The sequence below is a fragment of the Amphichorda felina genome (genome assembly GCF_050947745.1).
Source record: "Amphichorda felina strain 45539 chromosome Unknown scaffold_3, whole genome shotgun sequence".
In the NCBI taxonomy this organism is placed as follows: Eukaryota; Fungi; Ascomycota; class Sordariomycetes; order Hypocreales; family Bionectriaceae; genus Amphichorda; species Amphichorda felina.
The window spans coordinates 1,312,289-1,325,057 of record NW_028145047.1 but is presented as its reverse complement, the minus strand read 5'-3'; the positions used below and the strand labels follow the sequence as shown (position 1 = coordinate 1,325,057).

Here is a 12,769-nt window from a genome sequence, read left to right as displayed (position 1 = left end):
AAATACCCTGTGACATGGGGTGGTTATTATCGGACCAGAAACAGGTACAAAACCTTGCGAGTTCAACAAGTGGCAGAAGAGTGATACAATAAGCGACACAAGGAATGTACGACTGAGTGACTGAGTCGGGAGCCCGGGGTAGACAATTGCTGTCGGCGTCGTTGCTGGCTACCTTGGGTAGGCAAACTCAGCCCTTCCTCGTCACATTCATATCCTCGATCCACGGCTTCCACACCTTGTCAATCCCCTCCTGGAACCTCCAACCGTCCCACGCAAAGTTCTTGAGTGCCCAGGTATCGTCGACATTCTGCCCGCCCTGCCGGGCCCTGTACGACCCCGCGAGCGACCACACCGCCCAGCTGACGCCGTTGTCGGTCGTGAACTCGCGTAGGCAGTCGATGTAGCTGCTGTTGAGCAGCGTCGGGTCCTGCGCCTGGCCAAACTCGGTCATGGCCACGGGCGACAGCCGCGAGGGTTTCCGGCAGGGCCCAAGCGGGTGGTCCTCGAGCAGGTCACAGTCACGCGGGCGATCCATCCCCAGGGCGTTGAACCCCGCGCGGTAGAGCTGTGCCTTGACCATGTCGCACGTCCCCACGTCAAGATCCTCCGTCATGGTGTACAGGTGCAGCTCGTAGAAGACCTTAGCGCCCCAGGCGTAGTCGTCGAGGTTAAACACGACCGGGTCCCGCCGCGGCGAGTCCTGGATCGATACGCACATGTAGCATGGCGATGTGAGGAGGTTGGTCCCGCTCGTCAGGGCCGAGAGGTCCTCATCAAACTGCAAGCCCGACCACGAGATGAGCAGGTCTGGGTTGGCACGGTGGATGGCATCAGAGCCGAGCGTCATGTTGCCCACCAATGTCATCCAGTTATATTGGAATCGTGGGAAATTCTCCACCCACGGCTGGCGAAGCTCGTTGACGAGCGACATGGAGACGATGTTTGGATGCTGCGCTGCCCACTCGGCCACATATCCCAGGGCGCGCGTCCAGTTGGCAACACTAAAACTGGCGTCGTTAAACCAGGCACTGCCATCATCATGCCCGCAACACCATCCCGCCTTGGCAGTGTGCATATCTGGATGGACGTAGATGCCACGTCTCGCGGCCAGCTCGACTATATCGCTCCAAATCTGGAAACGACCGGTGCTGCGTTTCCACTTGGGGTTATGCTTGACAATGTTAGTCGTGATTCGGGTCCCATTGTAGTAGCCTAGCGCCTTGATCATAGCAGCCTCGAGGGACACATCGTCCTGGTCCGACTCGAAGACCTCATCAACCATCTGTGCCGAGTATCCCATGCGGAGAAAGTTCATGCCCAAGCTCTCGACGTCGTCGAGGATGTCGGCGGCGGATCTCTTCTCGAGTCCTTCGGGGACCATAGTCTCCCCTGTGACAAAGCGTGTAAGTGGGAACGGGCATTCCCTCGAGCCAAGGGATGAGACGGTAGCTCACCTGACATGGGCCAGTTGACGCCAGCCCAGGTAATCTTGTCCCCCCGAGCATTGATAATGTCTCGACCCTTCGTATTAAAGGGCCCATAAGGCCACTTTGTTTCTCTGGCCGCATAGCTGTGGAGGTCAGTTTCGAAGGATCGTCCCTCCAATGCTGCAGCAATGCCCTGGCCAGCGAAGACCGCGGCAGCTGCTGCCATGCTCAAAATAACAAGACGAGCCATCTTCACATGAGTTGGAGCATTCAAAGGTGGAAATCGAAAAAGAAGAGGCTTGCAGAGTGAGGAGTAACCGTCGGTCATTCCCCCAGCACTTATAAAACCCAACCACAGGCAACGCCCAGCCCGGCTCCACACGGCCTCTTCCAAAACTTGGTGGGATTTACGCCTACGGACGGATTCATGAAGGCCGGCCCCACGTTCAAAGGCGTGCGGGGAAGCCGGATCCCGTCGACGGCGACCGGGGGGTTCGTGGCCCGTTCCCCAACACCCCGCTGCCCGCGCTCCTTGCATGTCCCACAACGTCACATCGGCCTTCAAAAGCTTGGCCGACGTGCTGGCATCGGGAGATTGCTCTCGCGAGTGCCCGAAGTGGACACCAGGAATTGCCCAGGCGCGCCAATGAAGCATTCACTGGCAAATAAGCAAGGAGGTACTAACATCGGCCACCTCAGTAATTACGTCCCGAAAGGGGCCCTGCTCTGTCCGTAACAAGCCACAGTTCATGACCTGACACCACCAGTACGTTCCGCCTCAACAGCAGCTTTACTTGTCGCTGACTGGTTCTCTTGCATTACTAAGAGAGCCGTGGTGATTTTGTCAATCTTGGTATTTAACTCGGCGATCTGAGCCGCCATCAAAGTGTCCTCGTCGATATCCTCGGCCGCTCTATCCTTGGCCCGGTGCCAAGTTCTGGCTTGAGCAGGCAAAGGCATCATCGGTCGACGTTGTCCCGATGAAGGACGGGCTTGTGGCATCGTCGGCCGCTCGTTGCGGCCCCTGGGCTTTGCAGACCCTTTGAACCCCGAGAACTCGTCCTCGGGCTGCCGGTGGCAAAGGACCTCGTAGGCCTGTATAACGCCTACCATTGGCAGGTGAGTGATCTTGAGGGCCATAATTTTGGCTTTGATGATCGTTGGGGATTCCGGGAATATGAGGGACCATGGATTGAAGATGACAAAGGTGATGAGGTTGAACGGCGGGTAGAAGTGGATGAGGCGGTTGCTGGCGGACTCCTCAAGTACGTACACAGCGTATACATACAGATACTCTACATAAGTATAATTGGTGACCCTGGAGATGCTGTTGGATAGAAAACCCGTAAGTGAACTAAGGAGAAGGATGTTGGAAAATATGACGAGGATGATCATAAGGGGAGGCGAAAGACCGGGTCGATATCGCGCATGACGTCGAATCCAATGTAGCTCGATCCAAAGAAGATTCGTGTCAGGATTATGGACATAGAAGACAGATCGAAAGACTCTCTCCCGATCAGAGAAAATGTAGTAAGGAATCCAAGGAAGAAGACCGCAAGAAGCACCATGAATTTGCAAAAGCCCTTACCCATTTCTTTAAGGCACGGAATCAATGTCCGCCAATATGGACTCAAGCTCGAAATGGAGAAGATTCGAGGTATTAGAAATAACGCTTCGAGGGACAGGATATCAAAGGCCAGTCATTTAGATCGTGATTGTCGTTACATAGCCCGATGATTCCTAGAACGCGTGAGCGTGACTAACTTGGCAGTTGCAACACCGAGACCATGCTGGCCATTGCTAAGAGCACAGTGCCATTTCCGTGCTCTAGAGCGTCATCAGTGAGGACAAACATAGAAAAGATACAATCACGGGGCATACACCAGGGCATTGGCAGTGGCTTGGTTCTCACAAGTATTGACGAGGTGATCGACGAGAACGCGCAGGCAGTTGTCAGCCGCGGTGGTTCTAAGCTGTTCCACCGTGCTAGGAAGCTCGATTACTTCCTTGAAGTATCTAAAGTGATGGTGAGATAGCGCCTTACCGGTGCCCGCCCGGTACACAGGCCCTTACATGGAGAGCTTTCTGACAACCTGTCTGAAGGTGTCGATGTTCTTTATGTCTGGCAAGGTAACATCACCCTGTTCAGAAGAGGCTTGGCGATGTTGCGGTGCGGGGCGAAGAGGCGGCATCGTCGTTACTCAGTGGAGTTGGGTGAGCTTCAACGCTCATGATGGTTGCGAGATGAGAGCAACTAAAGAGCCAAACGGTTCCAGACGGCGTGAGTTGGGAGAAGCAGCCAGATGGCAATTTAATAACGTCGTCATGCTGACCGGTGACTCCTGATGGCTGGGACCATGGGGGTCTGCATGGAAAGTCTGGCAATAAGGTGGGAAATACACAGTTTGGCACCGTCGGAAGGCTCGAGAACCTAGTTTCCAGTTGTTCTTTCCCACTCCACCGGGAAACTTCTCTTCCAGGCCTGCCTTGCACCTCAGTCAGCCAGCCCCTCCTTCCCTGCCAGCCGATGCTCCTGCCGTACCGCCGACCATAGCGACGTATGTGGATGATGTGATAGATGTGATACGCGAGATTACCAGCATGATGATGGTGCCCGGTCCGACTTTCTAGGAACTAGGGGGCACCTGCATGTGAATGTAGCCCTAATAGAGGCCGCCCGGGGTGGGTCCCGGCCTCCCGGGTATGTCGGTGACGGCGGTGGTGGGGCGGCGAACCGGTGATGGACTCGGCGGCTGGTGGCCGGCTGGTTGCCAGCTGGCTGCCAGCTGCTGATTGCTAGCCGCTGTTGGCCTGCTCGCAGTGCACGCCATAATGTGCGAGTTTTCCCTTCGTTTGTATATAAGCTCCATCGTGTTTGTCTCCCTCCCCTCGTATGCTTTTCCTTTTCCAATAGTTGCCATCGTCCTCGCTCTAGCACGCGTTCTCGTTTGGATCTCGCTCCCATCACTTGTCCCCGCTTCATATCTCCCACTCATCCATCCGCAGCCATGCCTAACGAGCAGTCCTCGGCTTCGAGTCGGTCACTCCAGACAAACTCTAAAAAAAGGAAGAGCGACTCTGTGGATGAGTCTCGGGTTGGTCCTCCGGACCTCGAGACTCCATGCATCGCTTGTCTCAATGCCATGGCCGTTATACCTGGCACTCTTTGCCGCAAATATGGTGGGCTGCTTCTTTTTCCTACTGATAATCCATGCCTATTACTAATTTTGTCAGGCTCCTCCATGAATTGTTTGGCCTGCAACAACGCCCATCAGGCGTGCAACCGTGAGCTGACCACTGCAGATGGCCAGCTGCGTACCCGAGCGTTGGATCTGGCCAAACTCTCGCACAACGTTTCTCTGGGCCAACCTGTGGTAAGTTGAGGAGTTGAGATCAATTCAGTTTCGTTATACTGACGGCTATTGGGAAAGCCTTCCAACTATCGCCAGGTCGCCGACGAGTACATCGCTCTCCGCAAGCGCGCCAACGTCACAACCTCGCGCCGCCCAAGTGCCGCTCCTATGTCCGAAACCGCTCAGATCGTCCAGGCGCTCAACACTCACAACTATCTGGCGGCCAACATTCGTGCCCTGCTGGGCCGTATTGTTTCCGAGTTGGCTGCGGTGCGCGACCATCTCGGGATCCCGGATCCCTCGTCCCTTCAGGGCAGGGAAGAGCAGAGCGCCTCGGCGCCGACTCCCACCAGAGCATCCAGTACCGCTATCGATCCCGTACCCGCTGCGACTCCTCGTGCGGCCTCAGCAGCTGGAGCCCGGTTTGCGCCTGCTGTGTCTCTTCCCGCAGCCGAACCCCCTGCCAACCGTTCTGCTTCCGTGCCCATCTCCATGCCGTCTTCGTCCACCGGTGCTTCCCAGCCTGGTCTTGTCCAGGTTAGGAAGAAGGCGCGGATCCAGTCCGAAACCGAGACATTGGTCAATGTCACTAGTACTCACGAGGGGCTCGAGGAGAATTCTGAGAATGGCGCCGGCAATGATACCCTTGTCGACGGCGATGAGATCAGTACTCAGGCTTGTAGCGAGGTTCGCAGCCCTACCCTCGACTTCCAGTGTCGAACTTTCAGCGGTGGAAGCTCGATCCAGATTCGCATGCACGGTTTTGCGCCGGACAAGAAATGAGATACATGCGAAGTACTCCGTACTCCGTAGAGGTATCTTCTCACCGATGTTGTGGCCTGTTGGATTGTGACGGAGATGAGGTTGTTTGAGACAAACGGTCCGAGTGTGGGACGACATATCGGGTCTGTATTAACCCAATCTGTGGCATAGAAATACCACATGTACGAATACATAACATTAATCCCAAGTATGTAAAGCATGAATGACATGCAGATGCAACCCAGCGAACATAGCCAAGCTTTGAGGAGCCTTACGCAATGGAAGACGGCCGGATAAAGGAACCGAGACCCCACAGGCTGCCCAATAGACATACCATACGACGGAGGTCAACAGGACTGGTACTCAGAAGTAATAGAGAAACTCGAATGTACAGTCCAGTTCCAGAGTGGTGTCTCTTGGCATTGAGCTGGAGTTGTCTGCGCTTTCTAAATTTGGAACAGCATAGCCACGATTGCTGGCATGCGGGTGCAACTGGGGTAGGAACACTGTGCAGCCTCCCTACATATGGCAGGGAGCCTACCGTGCGAGAACGTACACTAGACGGTCTCTCTCGCTGTGCCAAAACACCACGACGTGGGGTGTCTGCCACAAGGCGTTGTTGCTTGTCCACAGGCCTCAACAGGGAGCACTGCCCTATGGGTCGTCTTCCAAGAGATGTACGTATGAGGGTTATTATGTTGCCTTTTGTCCCCAGTGTCGGACTTGGATATTTGACCAAATTTTTCACCAGAATGGGACCGTGAGTTGTGAAAAGTTGCCGTGTCAGCCCAGCCAGTTTACCAGCCTCCCCGCTGAACCTGCCGTGCATCAACCCCCGGCCCGATCTGGGTCCCAGCTCACTGGTGCTCATTTATCTCCCACCCAGCTCGCTCGCTCTCCTTGATTCTTTCCTCATAAATCGCCTTGTCATTTGTCTCTTTGTCGTTTTTCTGCTGCACCTTTTGCCTCGCCTTGAGCAATCCCAACATCGCTCTACACCATCTCAAACCCCGGAGTAGCACTAGCAGCATTATCGGGTCCCAGGCCTCCAGGGTCTGAGACACTCGACAATGATCCCCGCCGACTTCTTCCTGCGCATACCCCCCGCCGCGGCGCTGCTGGTGCTGTCGTCCATCATCAATCCCGCCGCCAGCCATGTGCTGCCTCGCCAGACCAGGACCCTCGAGCACCGCACCCTCAACGTCGAGCCCTGGCCGCTGGCCACTCCGGCCCCGACCGCCCTCCCGGGGCTCCACGGTGGCGGTCGCCGGGGCCGCGGCCCGAACCCACTCCTCCTGGCTGCACGCCAGTTCAACACCGTCTGCGGCTACATAGGCGGCGACCCGGATCTGCCCGCCACCTGCTCCGCCGGCTCCCACTGCGCCGTCGACGTCCAGCACAGCGCTGTCGGCTGCTGCCCGGACGGCGCCCCCTGCACCGCTGGCGTCTACACGGGCTGTGTCGACGCCGACAGCGGGCCCCAGACTGAGCTCAACCCCTACGTCTACACCTGTCGCGGCGCCGATGTGTGCTTCCAGAACAAGTTCGACGGCGGTTACTTCCAGTTTGGCTGCGGGTCCACCACGGGCATGGGCGCCACCGTCGCGCCGTCGGCGAGCGGCCGTGAGCCGCTAGACCTGACCATGCTGTCTGTCGCCATGACGGCGAGCAGGACCGCGCTGTCGGAGCCGACGACGCTGGGGACGAGGACGTCGACATCGGAGGAGGAGGGGACCAGCTCGGCAACCGAGACGAAGGAGTCAAGTACGGGGACTGCGACGGAAGAGACGAACACCTCTGAGCCGTCAGCTACCGACGTGGAGGAGGGTGCAGCCCCGGATACCAGCAGCAAAGACAAGCCGAATAACATAGGGCCCATAGTCGGTGGTACCATAGGCGGACTCGCCTTCCTCATGGCCATGGCCATCCTGGGCCTGTATTTCTGGCGGCGCAAGAAGGGCAACGCCCGCCAAGGCCCGGGACTCGACTCGGATACCAAGTATATCAGGTAGGCGATCTCTCTCCGCTTTCCAATCTCTCCAGCTAACCTCTGCCCCCAAGTCCAACGTCGGACCCGCGTCATCCCTTTCAGCCCCTACCCCCTGTGCAGGAGGTCGACGAATCTCAACACGCGCAGGAACCCACGCGGCCGCGCCGCTCCGCCGACATCAGCAGCGAGTCCTACCACCACACAGATGATGTTGCTGAGCCGGTATCACCGTATTATTCATCCGGGTCCTCTAGGGAGGGTTTCTACCCCGCCGTAGGGGGTTCCGGTCCGCAGGAGCCCGATCGAATGCCGCTGACGAGCGACCTTGGCAGGGCGCCGGGAGCCAACGATTATCACGGTGGGGACTTCGCCCGCCCGTCTGATGATTACCACGACGAAGACATTAGGCCTCCCCCCGACGGTGGTTATGGCGCGTACCCTGGTCCGAGGAGGGGAAGCAGCGGGGCGTTGTGGCAGCAGACACGCAATACCACGTGGCTGTGAGGGAGGTTAATAACGCCAAGGGGGCGTGGACATCTTTTATAGGAAGCGCAGCATAAACATACCACCAGGGAGGCAAGCTTTTCAACGGACATTTTCTTTTAGGGTGGCGTTATCCTGTAAGGGCATGCTCGGGCGGTTTCAAAAGTAATAAGGTTTATGAGCCTTGGAGGCTATGGCCGGGGCTTAGCATTGGAGTTTGGGTGGTTCGCCTTGTATCTCTTGAAAGTACACTGGTCGAATCGTTAGGTAATAATGCTTGTCTACACAGCTGAAAATGCGGATAGACAGTTGAAAAGCCAGGTTCCCCCAATGCAAGAGCCGAGTGCCAGAATGTGTGGAGCACATCTAACCTGAGGACCCGGGAGTTCTTGAAGAGCAAACACATCATCATATCAGTTACGATTTCTACCACTGAGTCCAGCCATCAGCCTAGGTCCGAGAGTGATCCCAGAAAGGCGATTCGTGGTTGAAGAGGCAGGAAAGAGGGATGCCGGCACTCGATATAGAATGCTTTTGCGATTCATTCCTCAGGAAGAGGGTACTCTAGGTATGATTACATTGTACGATATGTCAGGTTATGGATCCTCCTGCGGACCCTCAATGCACCAGAACTTCAGCGAAGTCTCATCAAGAACGGTGGTGCTCGAGGAATCGCCCCTGCCCGTGGGCGCCTCATCGTCCTCACTCTCGTGTGAGCGAGAATGCTCCCAGCCCCCAGAGCACGTAGCGGCCACGGAGCCGCTGGGGTGGAGCCCCGTGCTCCCGACCGGCGACTCGTGAGCCTTCCAGTCCCAGCCCGGCTGCGTCTCGAAGTCCCCATGCAATCCTACGCCTTCCCAGACGTGGACGGTGCCGTCCTGCGAGCCGGCCCAGACCTCGAACCCACCTCCGCCGCCCTGGTAGACGTCGCAGAGAAGTTTCTGCTGTGTATCAGCCTTGCGGCCTCGCAGGATGCTCAGCAGTTGGCCTGTGACACGGACATCATACACCAGCAGGCCGCTGGAGTGCCGCTCGTTGATGAGAAGGTACCGTCCATCGGGACTCCAGGCTGTCTGGGCAATGCCTTGTCCACCGAGTTCTTTCCCGGGAGCTTCGGCGACAGCCTGAGCGATGCTCCAATTTGCAACAGCCTTGTCGGTCCTGTAAAGATCATATAACCCGACCCAACGAGTCCACGTACCAACTGCGATGAGGGGTGTAGTGTCGCCGTCGGGCCCAGAAGCAGCGAGAGCAGAGACAGTTCCTTTCATCCCGACGCCGCCCCCCTTGGCTATGTACCTCCGGGACGGTATCGTCGGGATGGTGGTGATGGGTCCATCAGACGCATGGCCAGACACATCAAACAGGTCCAGGCGGTTGGTGGAGCCGCATAAGAAGTGGGTGCCAGGATACTGCCAGATCAACGACGATGGCGTGATGTACGCCTCCGTCTCGGCCCTGATGAGCTTATACGTGTACAGCGGCGCCGAGCGGCCCTCGTCGGGGAACGCGTGGTACAGGTGGATGGGGTGATCACGACACCCTGCGAGAAAGGTTTGAGTGGACGCATCCCCCAGGGAGAAGTAAGGGGCCGGCGTGATGGTCTGCGTGGGTTCGGGGAGCCTGACAGTTCCCTGGGGGCTCAACTGGCGGGTATCGGCAGGGCCGTCGTCGAGCAGATCATCCGGCAGGACAAAGGCATGGACGGTCTTGTCGGAAGAGCCCACCACGACAGAGGTGCCGTCGGCGGTCCACTGAGCGGAAGTGAAGAAGGATGGCGACCCACCGGGACGGCGTTGCAGGTCGTCATTTGCTATTGGAGAGCCGGCGCGGTGAGACTCGGCGAGAAGCCGGACATGTGGCTGGTGCGTGGCCGTGGTTGGCATCTGGTGTTGATGGTGATGCTGGGGATCGGCCATGATAAGTCCTTCCTCATCTCCGTCTACTGCAGACTAGCAGCTTGGCGCTTGCATTGTTTCTCGTGTTTAGGGGGGGTGGTGGTGCGTGATACGTCGTCGTAGCGCGGGGACCTAGCTGGCTTGCTCCAGTGGTGATGCCTGGACCGGATTATGCCAAGGGGTGAGAAGCCACGGCAGCCGAAAGAGTCCGCGAGACAGAATGATGCTATCCTTACCGCGGAGAGTTGCAGATGAGGCGAGAGCCTGAGGTCTGAGAAGCTGAGATGGTGACAACTGTCCCTGTTGCTGCTGGTGGCTGGCAGCTGCTCACCGATAGTTCTCTGTTGTGTCGCAGACAAGAACACTGTCCTAGACTCCCAGAAGCTGGCAGGCTGTCAAGCCAGTCAGAGTTCAGTCTACTCGCAACGACCTCGGGATCGATAAGTGAGCAGATGGCGGTTTGAGCGGTCCATTAATTTGGCCTTTGCCAGTGCCCGAGCCACTGAATTTTTGCAGGGCCTTATCGCGTGCTGCGTGCAGTGGAATTCCAGCGAGCCAGGGTCCAGGGCCACCTGCCCACTGCGACGTCATCGCTGCACTCATACGTAAGGGGTGCCTTGGCGGGTCCCACCGGCTGTTAGTTTCAGGCACCACAGCAGGTAACCAACGCACACACGCCGGCGCCATTCGTGACCTCTGTCCTACCGTGGGGCTATGACAGCGACAGTTCCGCTAAGCGAATTCCGGTGGGCCCAGGAACCCCGGCTACTGGAGCGAGCCCCGGGATCAGTGTCGTTCAGTGGGCCAGGCAGACCGGAAGGCACCTAACTGACGGGTGCCCGCTCCCGTCCGCAGTTCGCTGCTGGCCAGCCGCCACAGCGCCAACCGTCCAAGCTCCACAGCCTCCAACTGCCCTGCCCAGGTGCCCTGGCCAAAGCTCCTGTCGCATATCTCCCCATGCTCCCCATCACCCGTTTCTGCTCCATTGCCAGATCCTCCATCCCGACTCGTATCCGACCGCCTGCCTGCCGTCCACTCACCCGCAGCCAGCAAAGCGAGCGCGCCAAACCGAGTTGCATACCCCAGACAAATCGACGCCCAGTTGCCTGCCACCTCGTGCCCTGCTCAACATTCCATCCTCGATCCCCGCTCGTCACCCTAACACCAGTGATGATGCGTCTGTGAATAGTAATCTGCTGTGCTAAGTTGCTGCGAGCTCTGGGTCGCCGATCATCGACCAGAATCCCGAATCGACATTCCATCTCGAAGCTCCGACCGTCTCTACCCGCTACTCCAGACTCCCCTCGCCGATCTCACCTTACCACACCCATCTCAGCCATCTACCCCGACGTGACACACAACCGTCGACGAAAGAACATTGCGCTTTGCTTACAACGATATCTACACCGCTAGACCCTGAAGAGAACCACGGCGTATCGAAGGCACGATGGGCGTCCTAGAATCCGCACACGCCGAGTGTGAGGTGCTGAAGACGCCCTCATATCTAGAGCTCTCCGTCTCCATGTACGTACGCCCCGAAGACTGATCCCCGATGGCAGAGCGTTAACGCATCGCAGCGTCATCCTCCTCGGGCTCTTTGTATCCTATCTTCCACAGCACTACCGCATCATCTCGAGAGGCACCTCCGAGGGCATCTCCCCCTACTTTGTGCTCCTAGGGACTACATCAGCCACGGCCGGGTTTGCCAACATCCTCACCGTGCCACCCTCCCGTACCGCGATCGGCTGCTGCAAGGAGCTTGAGAGCTTCGAGTGTGCTGCAGGTCTATTGGGGGTAGCCCAGCTCGGTACCCAGTGGTTTTGCTTCACCTTCATGTTGGTCCCACCTTGCCGATCAACGTGGCCTATCGCTGACTTTTTGACAGCCTGATTCTCTTCCTCATTTTTTTCCGCTACAGACTGGCCAACATCCCTCAGGATGAGCTTCGTGGAGCTGCTCCAAGCTGGCGCACCGCTGCCACCGTGGGTAGCCTTTGCTTGCTGCATGGCTTAGTAGTCATCATCCTCACCTGTGTCTTTTATCTCGCCCTGCCTAAGCAGCTCAACAACTGGGCCAACTTCCTCGGAGTCATGGCAGCAGTCCTGGCCGGTATCCAGTACGTTCCGCAAATCTGGATGACGTATCGCTTGAAACACGTCGGCAGCCTGAGCATCCCAATGATGTGCATCCAGACTCCCGGTGGATTCCTCTTCGCCGCCAGCCTCTATTTCAGACTAGGCATGGCAGGCTGGAGCACCTGGGTCATTTACCTCTTGACGGCGAGCATGCAAGGGGCGGTGCTGGTGATGGGTATCTACTACGAGCTCACGGCCCGCAATCGCGAGACCCATGCCAACGGCTACTACGACAGTGTTCCAGACTCGCCTATCGAACAGCACACCAGTGCCCACCGTCGCCCACAGGCCAGCCGGACGTACTCGGAAGGCTGGGAGCGAGGACTCCCAGGGCCCTTCACGGGACATCCCGAACGATATGCTGAGACCGAGGAAGACTTGGACGATATCCAAGAGCGGGAAGAGCGGGCCATTGCGCGGGAAAACCAGCCCCTGCTCAAGCCCGGCGGGATAGGCAATCCCCACAGGAACTATGACTCAGGACATCACTGAGGAAGGTTCGGAGGCTGGTCCGTGGGGCCCATTGTAGTTTTAGTTGGGAAGGAATATTGCTTCTATCTTTCCCGTATGCGTATAGTAGCCAAGCGTCTATTAGGGCGCTTACATGTGCCCCTAGTGCTTTCTTGCGAGGGGGAGAGGGAGATCATCCATGGTCACTTTGAGTCATCGGCCAGATATTAGCGCATCATGGCCACAATGCAGGAGAAAAAATATCTCTGCT

At 57.5% G+C, this 12,769-nt stretch overlaps 6 protein-coding genes across 6 annotated transcripts; 3 read left to right on the top strand and 3 right to left on the bottom strand.

The window, feature by feature from the left end:
• Positions 1-187: 187 nt before the first annotated feature.
• ACO1O0_003107 (uncharacterized protein) lies at positions 188-1,653 on the bottom strand (the record flags this gene model as incomplete). The annotated part of the gene is made up of 2 exons (XM_083192567.1): positions 188-1,389; positions 1,455-1,653. The coding sequence occupies 2 exons, from the start codon at positions 1,651-1,653 to the stop codon at positions 188-190; spliced, it is 1,401 nt and encodes a 466-aa protein (XP_083051624.1).
• Positions 1,654-2,174: 521 nt separating this feature from the next.
• On the bottom strand, positions 2,175-2,822 carry ACO1O0_003106 (uncharacterized protein; the record flags this gene model as incomplete). The annotated part of the gene is made up of 1 exon (XM_083192566.1): positions 2,175-2,822. The coding sequence occupies one exon, from the start codon at positions 2,820-2,822 to the stop codon at positions 2,175-2,177; it is 648 nt and encodes a 215-aa protein (XP_083051623.1).
• A 1,613-nt stretch (positions 2,823-4,435) lies between these two features.
• ACO1O0_003105 (uncharacterized protein) lies at positions 4,436-5,563 on the top strand (the record flags this gene model as incomplete). The annotated part of the gene is made up of 3 exons (XM_083192565.1): positions 4,436-4,463; positions 4,731-4,801; positions 4,859-5,563. 3 exons carry the CDS (start codon positions 4,436-4,438, stop codon positions 5,561-5,563), a joined length of 804 nt encoding a protein of 267 aa, XP_083051622.1.
• A 1,049-nt stretch (positions 5,564-6,612) lies between these two features.
• On the top strand, positions 6,613-8,036 carry ACO1O0_003104 (uncharacterized protein; the record flags this gene model as incomplete). Its single annotated transcript, XM_083192564.1, has 2 exons — positions 6,613-7,550; positions 7,604-8,036. 2 exons carry the CDS (start codon positions 6,613-6,615, stop codon positions 8,034-8,036), a joined length of 1,371 nt encoding a protein of 456 aa, XP_083051621.1.
• Positions 8,037-8,611: 575 nt separating this feature from the next.
• On the bottom strand, positions 8,612-9,901 carry ACO1O0_003103 (uncharacterized protein; the record flags this gene model as incomplete). Its single annotated transcript, XM_083192563.1, has 1 exon — positions 8,612-9,901. The coding sequence occupies one exon, from the start codon at positions 9,899-9,901 to the stop codon at positions 8,612-8,614; it is 1,290 nt and encodes a 429-aa protein (XP_083051620.1).
• A 1,459-nt stretch (positions 9,902-11,360) lies between these two features.
• On the top strand, positions 11,361-12,540 carry ACO1O0_003102 (PQ-loop repeat-containing protein; the record flags this gene model as incomplete). The annotated part of the gene is made up of 3 exons (XM_083192562.1): positions 11,361-11,437; positions 11,491-11,748; positions 11,799-12,540. The coding sequence occupies 3 exons, from the start codon at positions 11,361-11,363 to the stop codon at positions 12,538-12,540; spliced, it is 1,077 nt and encodes a 358-aa protein (XP_083051619.1).
• Positions 12,541-12,769: the final 229 nt, after the last annotated feature.